Here is a 15,868-nt window from a genome sequence, read left to right as displayed (position 1 = left end):
AGTGAACATCAATTTTGCTTTTATAGATACTTAAAATACTATTTAGACCTCCATAGTTTTCCTAAAATGCCCAATATCTAATTTGGTATATTAAATCAGACTACTATCAATTAATTTCTTTCCTACTCTATTTCAAATTCATTTATTATATACAACTCGGAAAATGTATAATAATCATACAAACTATCTTCTCAAATTAATTCACTTTTTCACTTGTTTTCTAAATTCATGAAAAAATTGGTAGACTAACTTTTTCATTCACTAATATATATATATATATATATACTCACCAAGAATTAACATCAACGTATATAAAATATTCTAACCTCTAATGAACGAATTTTGTTCTTTGACTAAAATCAAAGTTTATGAGAATTTTTTTAGATAATCATATAGTTTTTACATTAAATCGTCTACATTCAATTTGATGTTAATCATCTACATTTAATTTTTGACTTATGATGTTTACCAAAAAAGAAGGTAATCAATTAAATCATTTTATACAATTTGATATCCCATTTTGGGATTTTTCTAGCAAATAAATATAAATGATAATTATCTACATTGTAGTTTAGAATAGATAAGTTAATAATTATTTTTTGGTAATTTCATACGCATTGACTAAGTCAAAACTATATAGGAAAAAAATAGGGGTCTAAGTACCATTTTGAGAGGTATGAATAGAAACTCCCTTTCATATATCCAGTTCCACATGGAAAGAAAAGTTTATAAGCGCTTTAAATCAAGACTTATCTCATTTGCATCTCATTCTATCAACAACCACGTACTAAAAACTAATTGCTTGAAATGATGCAAGTTAAAACTTAGAACAAGCATATGCAAAGAATGATAATTAAAGTCGGTAGAAATTCAACATACAAAGGAAATATTTCATGCAACAACAGTATATTGAATCACACTGACAGGAGCCAAAGTCTCCATGTAATAATCACCATCATCTAAAACTAGACAACCCTTCGTTGAATCTCAAAGGTGCAATTTTCTTTTCCTTCTTCTCCTTATTCCATCTTTAGGTGATTGTGTTCCCTCTCTTCATGTTCATGCTGATCTTCTTTGCTGAGAGCCAAGACATACAAGTAAAAGTTATGTAGACCAAGCGCCCTAATATTTACCAAATTAAGATCAACAGGGTACCTGACAAACCAGCCAGAGTAATCTCTTGCCATTCCCATCACATCAAATTGAGTGTTACTGTGGCTATATATGTCAATCAAATACAAATGGCCACTAGACTCTCCAAAATATCTACAAATGTACTCCGGAAACGAGTCATCATCTCTTTCAAAGGTTGAAATATGACCAGCTACTCCCATACATTCTTCACTTATTTCATAGTAGAGCAACAAATGGTAATCCGTTACCGATTTTCCACCTTCATAGCTGATTCCCCACTTGATGAGTCTGGCATCCAATGAATTGCATCATTACAGTATACCCCTTTTTCATGGTACTGCTAATGCCAAAGCAGAACTTGTCCAGACAGTTTCTTGAGGCAAAAGAATGCTCTAGCTAGAAGGTTCCAAGTTCGAGTCTCCGATGAATATATCTCTATACGCTCGTTAGTGAGGGAGACCACCTTGTAATGACTTGATTTGGAAGGGTCAAAAGTCAAATCATAACGTACAATGTATAGATCCTGCCCTTCGGATAAGAAAGAGCCAAGAATTGAATAGTAAAGTATTACTTGCTCGGTTTGGTTTCTTGGAAATGATCACAAACTTGAGATTAGGTTTCTCCCATTTGTCTGAGAACCCATCATTGGTACTTCAAGTCCTACCCAACTTGAAAAGGTTAACCCTTTGGCAGGCTTATGATGCAAAGCAAATCGGGAAAGAGTTCTGCACTGCTGGTGGGTTTCCCAAGCTTTAGGTTCTCATAATTGCTTCTCATGTTCATGAGGAGTGGACAGAACTCGAAGAGGGAGCACCACCTAGCTTGAAGTATCTCCACTTCCACAGTTGTCTGCGGCTTACCATGTTACCTGAAGGTTTGCAATCCCTCACCACACTGAAGCAATTGCATTTGCTGCCTCTGCTGGATTATCATGCAGAACCGTTGAAACCTGATGGTGGAAAGGAGTATTACAAAATTAGGCACATTCCAGAGATATCATACATCACCAACTCTATGGTACAAAATTATGTGAAAACTGGGTAAAAGAGGAAAAGCCATGATGCAGGGATGAATTTCTTGACATGTCATTGAAATACAATTTCACAAGTGGAGTTTTTATTTTTGTAATGTATGCAGAAAAAAAAAAGTTAAAACCTTTTAAGATAAGCCTTTGAGGAACCATATTGATGTTGTTAACTTATAACAATGATTTTCATGTCTTTACATATCAATGATACCTACCCACATACCCTAATCACTGGATTGCAAATATACATCAAATTTAAGCAGATGGTCCCTTAATATTATGTTGAACTCCCTACTAAGTACTAACCCTCACTCACAGTAACCAATCAATCAGATTCATCAACTTAGTTATCATTCTTTATGAATCACCATAAGCGCTGCATATAAGCCAGAAGGTAAAGCAAGCAGTATAATAATGATCTAAATAAATTGTTACGAAGATGTCAATTAAATGTCAATAAATTATTAGAAAGTTGTCATTCAACAGCGTATCAGATTAGAGTGGCAATGATATCTTCTTGTTCCTAGCACAAGATAGAGTGTTAAAAATACAAAGGAAGATATACCTTTAGTCCAGCAAAGCCCAGTTGTCTTTCTCAATTGGCCTTCTGTTATGTAATCCCTTACCTTCTTTGAATCATCCCACCTTCCATCAGCAGCATATATATTCGAAAGCATGACTCTGTAAGAAGTTTTTTCCGAATTACTTTCAAAGAGCTTCTGAGCTATAATTTCTGCCAGCTCAGTATCCCCATAGGCATCACAGCCTGATAAAAGGGCTCCCCAAATGCCACTGTCCACTGGTTCTGGCAAGGACGAAATCAGATTGTAAGCCTCATGCAAACTGCCCTCCATCCCAAGAAGCTTCACCAGATGAACATAATGCTCTGCTCTAGCATTTATGCCAAACTCTTCTCTCATTTTTCTGAAAATTTCTCGGCCATCTTTGACAAGCCCGGAATGGCAGCATGCCGAAAGGAGAGCAGAGAAAGTAGCTTCATCAGGTACTAATCCGTTTTTCAGTATCTCATTGAACATCCTAAATGCCTCAGCGGCAAGTCCATGCAAACCAAGACCCAATATTAACGTATTGTATGAAACAATATTCTTCTCTGGCATAGCCTCAAAAACACGAGTTCCCATTCCCATGAAACCGCACTTTGAATACATGGCTATGAGAGCAGAGGAAATCATCACATCTGATACAAGTCCTCGACGAAGGACATAAGCATGTATTTCACTACCCGGCCCTACATTTGCTATCTGAGAAGCAGCAGCCAACACACTGGCAATCAAAATAGGATCTGCTCTGTTGCCTTCCATGTTCAAATACTTGAAGAAGGACAAAGCCTTTCCATAATCTCCAGACTGAGAGTACCCGGTTATCAAAGAAGACCAAGTAACTAAATCAGGCTCAAACAAACCACTAAAAACTTTATGTGCAGAGTCCATACACCTGCATCTTGAATACATGCTCACGAGTACGCTACACACATGATCATTATAATCCAAACTACATTTCAAACAAAGACCATGTATTCCTTGGCCAACACTTAACAAGCTTGAATGTTTCAAACCCGAAAGCAACCCAACAAATGTATATCCATCAAGCACTACCTCCATGCGTCTCATCATACTAAATAGCTCCAGCCCTTTATCCCAAAACCCAAAATTCCCACAACTCAAAATCATAGAATTCCACATCACCAAGTCTGGCTGTGGTGTCACATAAAACACCCTACTTGCTTCATCAACAAGACCCAATTTTGAATAAGCAGAAACAAGTGAACTACTACAAAAGGAATCCAATCCCAACCCAGAAACTGTAACTCCACAGTGCACAAGCTTCAGTCCATTTATATCATAGCTGTCGGAGCAGGCACGAATAAGACAGGCATAAGTGAAGTTATCAGGCTTGGTTTCACTTCTAACCATCCTATTAAACAGAGAAGATGCATGCTCAAATCTGTGAGCTTGAGCGTAGGCTCGAATAATGGAGTTCCAGAGATAAACACTTGGGCTGGGACTTGCGTCGAACACCTTACGTGCATAGTGAAGGGCACCACTGGCCGCATAGTATCTGACTAGTCTAGTTGCGTAAAATGGGTCATGCGAAAGATGGGTCCTGATGATCAAAGCATGCAGTTGTTTGGTTCTTGATAGAGATTGGTAAACCTTGGACAGTTCCAAACAAAGCAGTTGGAACTGAAATAACATCGAAGCTCTAATTAGAGGCTTGGAGCTTGGGTTGTGACTTGTGACCAAGACGCAAACTTGAGACGTAAGCTAACTTGGAGCTTCAAATTGACACATGGGTTATGACCAAGAAGAAAACTTGAGGAGGGAGTTGTCTGCCGTGACTGGTTTAGAAAATTTGGTAACGATGAAATCGCTGTTGAGAAGCTTTGATGATCAGATTTGTGACAGTGGTTTTTCTTTTCTTTCTTTATAACATCATGATCAGTCGGACAAAGCGTCAATGCTGGATGAAGCAATTGAGTACTTGAAATCACTTCAGTGTTGCAAGTACAGGTATGATGTGTTTTATTTTCAAGTACCTTTTCACATGAACAATTGTTGGTCAAGTAAAACTGTGAGTGCAAATCAATGGAGCCACCGTATTTAGTGTGGCTACGGGTATTGCAGAACATTACCTACAACAATAAGTTACGAATAAATCTTTATCATTCCAATGGTGTCTTTGATTCAATTTTTGTCATTAAATTCTACATAATTCCTTATGTAGCAGAAATAATTTTTTAAAGAAGATCTAATTTCAGAAATCTATGTAAGAATTGTTTCTCTAATTTTTACATTAGATTTTTTTTTTAAAATAGATCTTTTACATAAGGAATTATTCCAATGTAATACTCATTGGTCTGAACTCTTGTCACCAGAAATGGCGTTATTCTGGTGTGCTAATCAGTCCTTCTCTCCCTTTCTTATTTTCTCTTAGTTCCTTAGGATTTCCCTTTTGTATTAAATTCTCAATCTTCATTGGCAGTGGTTGATATTATCCGGTCTTGTCAGCTCAAATAGATAGCACAAAATCCTACTTGTGATTTCCTTATATTTAATGGTTGATGCGTTTCAATAACATGCTATTGCTGATGTTGAGAAGGCGATAATAGATTCCTTAGACAAGCAATATGCATATGTACTAGCTCCTTTGAAGGAAAATTTGGCACCAAAGAAGTTTAGCCTTAAATATGTTCAGAAACTTGCCATCCGATCTGTGTGCCCATTTAAGACATTAAACCTTAAGGTGGGAAATAATCTAAATTCAGACATAGAAATTCTTCAAGCTATACATGCAGTCCACCCTAATTGCTCTTTTAACTTCGATGCTAATGAAGGGTATATGACTATACGTCCAATGAAGCTACCAACTTCTTGAGAAATTATATGCTAAATGATACAATCTAAAACCCACGTTGCCATTGAGCAGAAGTGCTCTGCATGACTCAAAATAGAGATTTTTTTTTCATAAAATTAAAATTATAGTGGTGCTGAAATTTTTTCTTTTCCTTTTCTGCTTACAGAGGTGGGAGTGAGGCCAGTGCTCTTTGAACAGCCAGTTCATAGAGATGATTGGGAAGGTCTTGGATATGTCACTCGTATCACTAGAGAGAGATATGTCGAAGTATAGTTGATGTTAAGAAAATAGCAGAAGAAAATCTTGCTAATGTCATTAACATAAAACTTACTAAAGTTGAGGTTATTGGTGCCCTTGAAATCATTGAGGTTGCAAGAGCATCAGGATTGGATTTGATGATTGGTGGTGTGGTTGAGACTAGACTTGCCATGGGCTTTTCTAGCTACCTGGCTGCTGGCCGTGGGTGCTTTAAGTAGGTACTGTATGTAAAAAATTGATACCGATTGAAGTTCTTTGAAGTGAAGTTTTCACTCTCTAATTCTCTATCTCTTGAATCTATTAGTAAGTATCAGTATTTCCTTGTAGGTTTATTGATATGGATACACCCCTATCGCTGTCAGAAGATCCTGTTCTGAAGGGTATGAAGGTATTTGATTTTTACATAAACACTCTGTTCGATGAAGGTTTTGGCTATATAATGAAACTTGAAAGCAATTTATCATATCAGTACTTTTCATAATGATTGTGCTATAAGTTTTTTTCTCATCCTTTTGGCTAGTTGTTTTTTTAAATGATTGGAACTACTTGAATTCAACTAGACATCCTAGTTATTCTACCAATGCAAACTTATTTGCTGATATGAAGAATCTGACTGTTTGACGAACATTTTCAACTCCCCACTGCATATAATATAAATTAATAATTCATTGCGACTGAGGACATGGTGGATAGAGCAGCGGAGCTTTTTTAATCCAGTTGTTTGGCAGCGGCTGTGTTTCATATATGTTCGATACGATGCCAAGACGGCAATGACTAATTTTTTGAGACGGAAGGACCTTCGCTAAGATCAATGTGTTATGATGTTAAACGCGTAGATTCATGGATAAGATTATATATAGCCACTATGCCAATAATGTCTATATACGACACATATCAGACAACATATTTCGGGTTAAGTGTTGTCCGGAAGTTTGGAGTAACATATATTTTTGTATATGTCGTTTCAATAGTAAATGTATATACAAGAATATATATATATATATATATATATATATATATATATATATATATATTTGAGGCCCTATGCAACCGCACGTTTGGCACACCCTCCGAGCTGCCCAAACCATTATTGGTACAGGGGGTAGTTGAGACGGAGGGTTTGAGCAATGTGACAGCATAGTGTTGTTTTTGTTTTCTGTTCATTTTTCCTATTTTCGGTGAGGCTTGTGAGAGATGAAAACAGTACATCTTTACATTCGTGTAATTATGTTTATGTTTACAATTTATAATCCAAGTGGTTTGATAAACTTGGTAAAGATATTCAGTTGTTGTAATATAATTTCATTTATTGAAGTTATATCTGAGTATTAGCACCATTAAATTTGATTTTTTTACTATTCAGAATTTAGGAATGTTACACTTATAAGAGAAAATGGCAACATTCAGAAGAGAAGGCGGAGATGAAGATGACAAACGAAATCCTAGGAGCAGGAGATCGGAACCTCAAAGTCTTTGGAACAGATACAAAAAAGGAGACAAGACTGCTAGACCTCTACATGACGGGCCAGGTTACCAATTCATTGTGTCTTATGAAGCAGCTGCATGGGCTCTGGCTAAGCCTAAAGACAAGATTCAACTAGGGGGTTGGGATCAAAAGTCCGAGAAAGGTACTGAAGGTTGTGATGAAGAAGAAAAACATGGAAAAGAATAGTTGTTGTGTCCCAAGAATACAACCTTAACTGATCGGTCTCAGGGTAAAAGACCAGCTAGCCTGTCTCAAACGGCAGACGGTAAAGACTTATCAAGTCCGTTAAAAGCTGCTATTTTGCCAAAAAACATAATAACCCTTTGTAGGGGAAAAATAGTTGAAGTCATTGGAAAGAAAAACGTTTATGGCTATCCTTTGAAGATATTCAAAGAACCAGCTTTCAAGCATAAGATCGTTATGGATAATGTTCTACAAGCTTTCTATGAGAAAGACGAAAAACATCTGTTAAAAAGTCTCAATGCCCTGACAAAAGAATTGTATTGTGTCCATGCAAAAAAAAAAGAAAAAGGAAAAACAATTCGAAAGGAAGGCGGGGCAATGATCAAGTATGTGGAAGGTTCTGAAAACGTGCGAGCTCCTATTTCAGCTCTAAAGGAATTAGCTTGTGGGAATTTCATTATAAAATCGGAGACGGTAAAATGCTTCCTTCAACCTTTCCAATAGTTTATGGCTCATATTATGAGAGATATCTTGTAGATGTTCAAGCCGAACACCCTCAGAAGCAGAAGCTATGGCTCATTGAGAATGGATTTGTACACAATCTTTGGACTAAGTCAAACGAAGACCTGGAGGGTTTTCCAGAAATCATAAATCAGGCAATAAAGAACATTCGTCCAGATGGATGCATTTTAAGACTAAAATTTATTTCTACCCCTCATGAATGGAAAGTGTTGGATGGACGCAGAAGTTACATTTCTCCATATTATTATGTGAGAATTATCCAGAGTCCAATCAAGAGTTCAAAAGATTCAGGAAAAAATGGTACCTCAACAATAGCATTTCGTGGATGAAAGCCATGGTCATTATGTGCATTAAAAACATGGTTCGAAGGGATTATGAATCTAGTCTTTTAGCTAGTGGAGAAAAAATCATAGTCGCATGCTACAATCATCCTCCACCAAATGCCTGTGATTTATTCTCTGTCATCATGAGAAATGAAATATATGGAACTCCAAAAACCACTGCATGGCTAAAGCGAGTAGAGAAAGATAAAGGATACCAGATTCCTTATCCCTATGACTCAGATCTGGATGAAAAGGAACACACATAGCAAGAAAGTGACCATAAAAGCCAAGATTCTTTGGCAAATTATGACTGAGCAGATGAAGAATATTACAATGTCACAAACTTGATGGAAAAGTAAGAGCTGCCGATGCATCCAAACAAGGAACGTGAACTGCCGACTCATCCAAATAATAAAAACATCTCTTTCTGCTTTTGTGAAATAGTTTGCCGATGCATAATGACAACCAACTTTAGAAAAAGAGAAGATTCTTTGTGGTTCATTTTCGAAAAGCGAGTTCGGTTTGATGCCTAGAATCTGAGCTCTATATAAAAAGTAGGAACTTCTTTGGGAAGGTAGAAGTTGGAAGGGAGAAAAATCAGAAGATTGTGGCAGTCTCAGAAAGAAAGAGTGTCATTCTACTAAGTGTTCTGAGAATAAGAGAGTATAGATAGCTTGAGTGTGAGTGTGTTTAATAATTGTGTGAAATATCATTCTGCTGTATAAAATCTGGTGTGGAGTGCATTTTTCAAGTAAGTTTGTATTTTTATTATGAGTAGCTAACCTAAGAGGAAGACTCTGAGTTTTTATATTTGTATTTATGTTGAATAAATAAACTCTATTTGGTGCCCTAAAATCTGTAATAAAAATATTTAGTTTTATTTGAAATATTCTATTCTTGCATATGAGTATTTGTATTTTTTATCTGTGTTTATTCTATTTGATTGGAACTCAATTTTTTGCTTTCTAGGACAGTAGTGATTCCACCAAAAAGTAATTGTTTAGACAATGAGGTCGATTAGATGAAAATTATTGGCATGTTGAAAATTAGTTCCTAAAAATACAAAAATAAGTTCTAATAATGTTTTATTATCTAGATTTTTCATTTTTATCACTATTTAATTTTACTGTTCGATACTATTCATAGTCAACGCATAGAATTTTCTCATTTTTATCACTATATATTTTGACCGTGAATGTTCATTACTGTTCATTACTGCATACAATAGAGCGCTATATATAGAATTTTCCCGACGAAGACCATCTTCTTCTATAAAGCAGAAACAGTAAAGCAGTAAAGATGGTGATTCAAAGGAATCGGAGGCCGAAGGTCTATGGGTTCCATGCATTTGGGGAACCCGGTTAACCATTGGGTCCGTTCCGCGATAACATTCGTCGGTTTCTTGCACAAGGCGCAGAGCTACTCCGTTCGGGGCATGCCCGTCTGGTGTACTCTTCTTCTTCACGACGAAGACCGCAGCCTTGTTCTTCCTCTCTACACCATTGAAGAGAATGTGGCGGAATCTGATAACCCTCTCTGTGATCATTCCCATTGCACTAGTATTTCTTCCTCCCCTTGTTCTATTTTGACGTTTAGGGTTTTGCATAGTTGGTTCTTTAATTTACTACAATTTATCTGTTAGGTAAATCAAGAAAGATTGTTCCTTTTCCTTTAATGGTGGCCGGTTGCCTTTAATTTTCAGTTCACTTTGGCAACTTTTTCTGTTTTGTGAGTTGTTCTGTGTGAATTGCTTCTGCTATGTTGATGGGGCTTCTGTAATAGTCGGGTTCTGAAGAATGTTTGTTGAAGAACATATCCAAGAAACTAAGCTAATATGAGCAAGATGATAGAACAGGACCGTAGGGAATAATAGTAGTCACTAATGGTTGGTTATCGATTCTGTATCATAGCAAAATAAGAGTTCTTTTGCCATTCATCTGTAGAAATCTGTTCGTTGAGTAAGATGTCACTAACATGACATATCATTATTGTTCTTTAGGTTATTGTAACCATTTTGTTTCGAAGAGAAAGTACCACATGATAATCCAAATGGAGAATAACTGGAATAAGCCTTTGGATAATGGTGTCTTTGAGAATTCAACCCATCTCTTACATGTGATGATTCACTGTAATGGGATTGCTCATTTTCTGTGCATCAATGGACTTGAAGGTGGTTCTAAGCATCTTTGTGGCAGTGAGCTCATGGACTTATTGGACCGGATTTGTGTGAATCTTCGAATTGGGTAATAGAAGAAATACTTATCTCATCTCCTGCTGTTATATTAATGCAAGCTGAATCATTATGTAATATCTTTTGCAGGAAAATTACAGTCTAAGATGTCACAAAGAAGCGGTCCATGGAACTTCGCCCGCTCCATGGAGTTGCTTATAGGCATCCATGGTTTGGTAGATGGGGTTACAAATTTTTCCATGGAAGCTGTGGGGTAACAGAGCAAATTTACACTTTATCAACTAAGATTCTCAGCTCACTAGAACTTGAAAACATATTACATGATTTCAGGGACATGGACCAATTTGAAGAGCTGAAAAAAAAATTGTCCATTGGTACAGGAGTTTGAGTGACACAGTGTTGGTGACCCTTAAAGATCTTATCCGATTTATGCTTACTGTCACAGCTCCCTTCTCTTCATATGGAGTATCCCTACTTCCTAACGAAAAGCTTGCAGATGTGGTGGAGAATGCAAACCCTGTAATCAGAGAATCTCTCAAGATCAAACCTCTGATGAGTGAGAAGTCTTCAGAACTGTTTGCAGCCGTTGTTTCTCATATAGATGGCAGTATTGAGGATGGGGAGAAAGTGTCTGAACCTGAAAAGAGATACTTTCTCCACCCCCTCCACCAGCAGCCTCAGTTCCTGGAACTGATGTCTATGGTGATATTCTTTTCCTGTATGAGCAGGTACTGCTGCACGATCCAAAACATGGATCGGTTAACTGGGCTGCAGAAGCAATCCTGGACACAAAACACTTGGTTAAAGATTTTTTCTTTAATGATGTTATATCTCAATCTGGGGCTGTGGACAATGATGGTGAAAGGAAGGTGGCCGATACTAAACATCAGCATACATGCTGCTCGGGAATGGAAGATAGTGAGGAAGTCCAACATCTGAATACAAGGTAGTATTAAGTGTAAAAAAAATCTTTCTTTCATCTCCTGGAATGGAATATGAGGTTGTTATGATGCAATTGTTTATCATGTTTTGCAGGAAAATCAACGTTGACGATCTAGAGGAACGAGAACATGGGTCAACAAATATAATCCTTCGTTTACCTGGTGGGATGATTGTAGGCGCTGCTGATACATGGAGCAGCCGGACTTTGCCCCTTTTTCCTGGTCAAAAGGAAGAGATAGTGCTAGTAAGTACGTCCCTAATGTGACATGGTTTTTATTTTTGTGTCTTTTTTGTTTTGTTGTGGAGAATATCAATTTTTTTTAAAAAAAATTTCAGCCAGTGAAGAACGAGATAAATTGCGGTTTTTTGGGGCTGTGGTTGCGACAATGACTGGGCTTATCAAAGAGTGTACTGGTATTTGGGAAAGAATTGGCGAATACTTGGTAGACAACCCAGGGAAAGGATCTGTGTCTGAAATCTCTGATGCAGCATATGAGTATGTCTGCTCACTTAAAAAAGGGAGTTCTGAAATGTTTATAGCGTCAATTGAACAGCGGGGTTAGTGACAATTCGATTTAACTACTTATAATATGATTCTTTTGTTTACTGGTTATAAATTGGTGATTAAATTCAACACTTTGCTTTAGGTTCTTGTTGCTTATGTCTTAGAGAATGAGAATAAGGCAGATTTTCGTCTTAAGAAGTTGAAGATTTTGAAAGAAGACGAATTGTTTTATGTCATTGGCTCTGGAGCCGAATATGGTTGAAGTGAACTGATAAAATGGGACAAATGATCAGCAGTGGATGGTTTGGAGTGCACCTTACGTGCACTTCTCGTTGCAGCTCTCAAATGTAGATACAATGGAGGAAAGCTCTACGTCTATATCTGGGATACAACAACGAATACTTTCAAATTGGAATATGAGATCGGCATGATGGATTGCTACAGAATAAACTTCAACTATTGTAAAGCGGACCATGACCAAAACATTTTTGTTTTGTACTCAGGATAATATACAAGAAAGTGACATACGGTAATTATTTTTAACATTTTTAAGATATTGCACCATCTCATTGGTATTTATCTTTTAATAAAGGTTCCCTATAAAAAGTAATTACCTTCCGTATTGAAGTAACTTGCCTCTTATGTTACTCTAGGGGTTGATTTATGTTGCTTGTATTATAATTTTGGATAATAATTTTGTTGCCTCTGCATATTTATCTCAGATCCATACCAGATGTCGTCCATCATGGGCATCCTTTAGCAAAGACAAGATCTGGCCTGCTCATCCGAATCCTGAGTTTCACAGACACCAGGGCAAGAAACAACTTCTTTATTGGCTCAAATTGGTGCAGGGAACTGCCAGGCAGATTTTACAGATATGGGTCCTCAGTTCTTGAGGAGAATTATAAGCATTTCGAATGAATGTCATATAAAAGAGTTAATGGTCAGATCATTTTCATGAGTAAGCCATCTCTGGATTTTTTGAATTCTTTTGAAACTACACTGGTGACAGAACCAGGTCTTTTTCCTGTAAATCTCCTATGTTGGCCGTAGTTGTCTTTGCAAGACAGTAGGGAGAGCCAAGGAGAGTCATTGTATTGTACCTGATTCACAGTATTAATTGAATTCTGTTCATTTTGGTTTTCAACTGTTCAAGATTATGTTTCAAACACTGAAGTTTCACATCTTTCAAATATTTTTTGTTATCAGTGTCATGTGGGTTGGCTCATCATGTATTACCTTCTCATGTCAAACACAGTTTATTTATGTCGAGTGTACTGCTACATATTTCTCTAGCAGATTTCCAATTTGCGGCTGATGAATTGAAATTGGAAGCACCATATGTTCACTAGTAACTATTGCAGGCCTTACATGTGCTGTATTGTACCGCATATTTTTGCGCATTATGCATTGTTCTGTACAGTCTAGTAATACTGTCTTACCTTATTGGTTTTTATTTAATGATGGGAAAAGTAACTATCACCGCGAAACACGGGGTGAAGTTGGAAATTACTGATAAAGCAATCCTGGAGAACAAGGGAAAACAACATATCCTATACCTATAATCCACTTGTGTGTTGCCATTTGTCTTCTTTTTTTTTTCACTTCTTTATGTTTTGCTAATTGTAGTTGTCCAAGATATCAATGGTCCTGAGGAGATCTAAGTTTCTTGCAGTGAAATATACTGGAGTGGAGGACATGTTGAAGTTGAGAACCATGGTCATAGACCATGCTTTGTCTAGTATGACAGGATTTTTTTTTTGGTGCAATAGTATGATAGGATTATAAATGTGTGTTTTTGCTGTTTTGCCTTTTGCTGCGCCCGAGGATATACTTAGCAGCGTGCCATGGTTAATCGTTTTGTGTATGAATGAACATTGTTACCCATGGTGGCAGTTGTAACCTCACTTGTGCAGATTGAGTTCTTAGGCTCCTTAACGGTAGTATGAAAAGGTGTGGGTGGTTTGTTTGTTTGTTTGTTTTTTTCTCATTTTGGTTTCCATGTTGGTTGTCTGGTTCTGATTGAATATTTTGTTGTCTTGCAGGGTTTTTGGCTTTGGCTGGCTGTGGTAATTCGAGGTTTCTCTCAGGTATTTTGTTGTCAGCTTCTCTCACTAAATGAGTTGTTTGGTTGTTTTCTATTCTGCTATCAGTTGAAATTTCACTCTAGGAACAAATATTTGGATTATTGTGAAGGCATGTACCTTGCTATGATATGATTGATACTGGATTTTAATTGCATGTGTTCTGATTGTTTTTTAGATATGTTTTCTCGATTTCTATGATTTCATTGCAAGGGTTCCTTCTAAACTGACGTTAATCTGAGTTCATGCTTTTATTTGTAAATGTTCTTAGTTTGAAACTTGAATGACGACTCCAGTGGTTCATCCTCCCATTGACATTGAGTGGGTTTGGTTCTGTCACACAATCCGGTGAGCTAAGTTTGATTAAAAAGCTTTGATTTTGTTGAATTTGGGTGTTTCTGAAGTCTAATTTTGATGATTTGGGTTCTAATTTGGTTCCTGTCTCTGATATAATGATATAATGGTAATGCTATATATCATCATGACCATGTTTTATGTGTGCTTGCTTATGCTAGATGAAGCTTTACCCTGTTTCATACATACCTTTTGGAATAATAGCTTTTGGATCATTGTTATGATATGCAGTCTGCTATTATTTATCATAAGATTTTGTTTAGTTGAAAAGTTCCTTAGCATGCATTTTGCCTTAAATACTGGATGTGCTATTTACATTTGCAATTGTTAATAGTTCCTTTTTGATATTAGCTCTCAAATGATTTTTAAACATCTATGTATTGGTACGCTACTTCAGTAATTCAGTTCTTTACCTTTCAAGAATGGCATTTGTGGATGTTTGATTGTTTTGATTGTCTGGTTGATTAGATAAAATTTCTTAAGTCTTGTGTACTAGGAATCCAGATTTATCTTTTATGACATTCGATATGACGTCTCTTTAGTCTCATGATCAATGTACGTACATATAGATATCCTCCCGGCCATGGTGATATGTTCCCATCCTTAAGAAACTGTGGTAAACTGGATATGATATTACCACAGGTTGGTTCCCTGATCCTTTTTGCCTAACTCTTTTCTTAGTTTCTTTTGCAGACACCTTAGGTATAACTTCTTCCTGTGTTAAAATGTCCTTTTGTACAGGGCATGGACTATGTCTCTATTTCCAACTCGGACAACTTGGGTGCTATTGTGGACTTGAGTATCCTTTTTGTTTTTGGCTACTAACAATTATACCCTCTCCTGAAGCTTGTAATTAACTTGTGATGCAGCAGCAATTAAAGGAAAACAATGATTAAAAATATTGGAATATAAAGTGAAGTGGTTGATTTAGGTCGTTTGCTGTTAAGGATAGATTATTGTCCCGTTTACTACTATACCATATGAGCAGAGAAGTCATTCAGAGGTATTATCCTTGGCTGGATGCAATAGAAATTTTGAATCATTTGGTGCCGAAAAAGAACAAGTTCTGCATGGAGGTACAAAAAATACCATTGGAATAGTACCTTTTGTCGCTTCATTCATATGCTTTATAAAATTTAAACTCCAAAGCCTACTTATATTTCTTACTTATTCAGGTGACACCGAAAACATTGGCCGATGTGAAGGGTGGCACTTTAATCTCTTTTGAGGGAAGGGTTTTCATAGACAAGGATTGATGCATGTCGTGAGCTGAAAGTAAATTTACAACATTTCCCAGTAGTATTTGGAGCAAGTAAATGTCAGATGCTGATCCTTTTGGAACCAAAAACACTTTGGGACCTGATTCCTTTAAGACTACAACTACGTACACTTACTGACTTACACCATACACAGTCGCTATGTTAAATTGGGCATATGACCTCGTTTGGTCTATAGCCATGGAAACATCTTTGGTGTGTTTTGGA

The 15,868-nt window shown here is 36.7% G+C and overlaps 1 protein-coding gene and 1 pseudogene across 2 annotated transcripts; one reads left to right on the top strand and one right to left on the bottom strand.

The window, feature by feature from the left end:
• Positions 1 to 730: 730 nt before the first annotated feature.
• On the bottom strand, positions 731 to 4,586 carry LOC126786610 (putative pentatricopeptide repeat-containing protein At1g64310). Of its 2 annotated transcripts, XR_007671205.1 has the most exons (3): positions 2,727 to 4,586; positions 1,156 to 2,083; positions 731 to 1,077 (listed from the first exon to the last, which is right to left on the bottom strand). XR_007671205.1 is itself a non-coding variant. In XM_050512479.1 (2 exons), the coding sequence occupies exons 1-2, from the start codon at positions 4,375 to 4,377 to the stop codon at positions 2,064 to 2,066; spliced, it is 1,671 nt and encodes a 556-aa protein (XP_050368436.1). In that variant the 5' UTR covers positions 4,378 to 4,586; the 3' UTR covers positions 731 to 2,063. The 2 variants fall into 2 exon arrangements, 1 of the variants encoding a protein (XP_050368436.1); XM_050512479.1 differs by having other exon boundaries at positions 731 to 2,083.
• Positions 4,587 to 9,576: 4,990 nt separating this feature from the next.
• On the top strand, positions 9,577 to 13,017 carry LOC126786695 (PHD finger protein MALE MEIOCYTE DEATH 1-like; annotated as a pseudogene).
• Positions 13,018 to 15,868: the final 2,851 nt, after the last annotated feature.

The sequence above is a fragment of the Argentina anserina genome, chromosome 1 (genome assembly GCF_933775445.1).
Source record: "Argentina anserina chromosome 1, drPotAnse1.1, whole genome shotgun sequence".
NCBI classification, from domain to species: domain Eukaryota; kingdom Viridiplantae; phylum Streptophyta; class Magnoliopsida; order Rosales; family Rosaceae; genus Argentina; species Argentina anserina.
This window is presented reverse-complemented; position numbering and strand designations above follow the sequence as displayed.

Excerpts from the sequence above, each read along its gene's own strand:
- LOC126786610 (XM_050512479.1), bottom strand. The coding sequence starts at position 4,377 with ATGTTATTTCAGTTCCAACTGCTTTGTTTGGAACTGTCCAAGGTTTAC. Across the intron at positions 2,084-2,726 it reads TGGGCTTTGCTGGACTAAAG|GTTTCAACGGTTCTGCATGA; the intron begins GTATATCTTCCT and ends TTCCACCATCAG.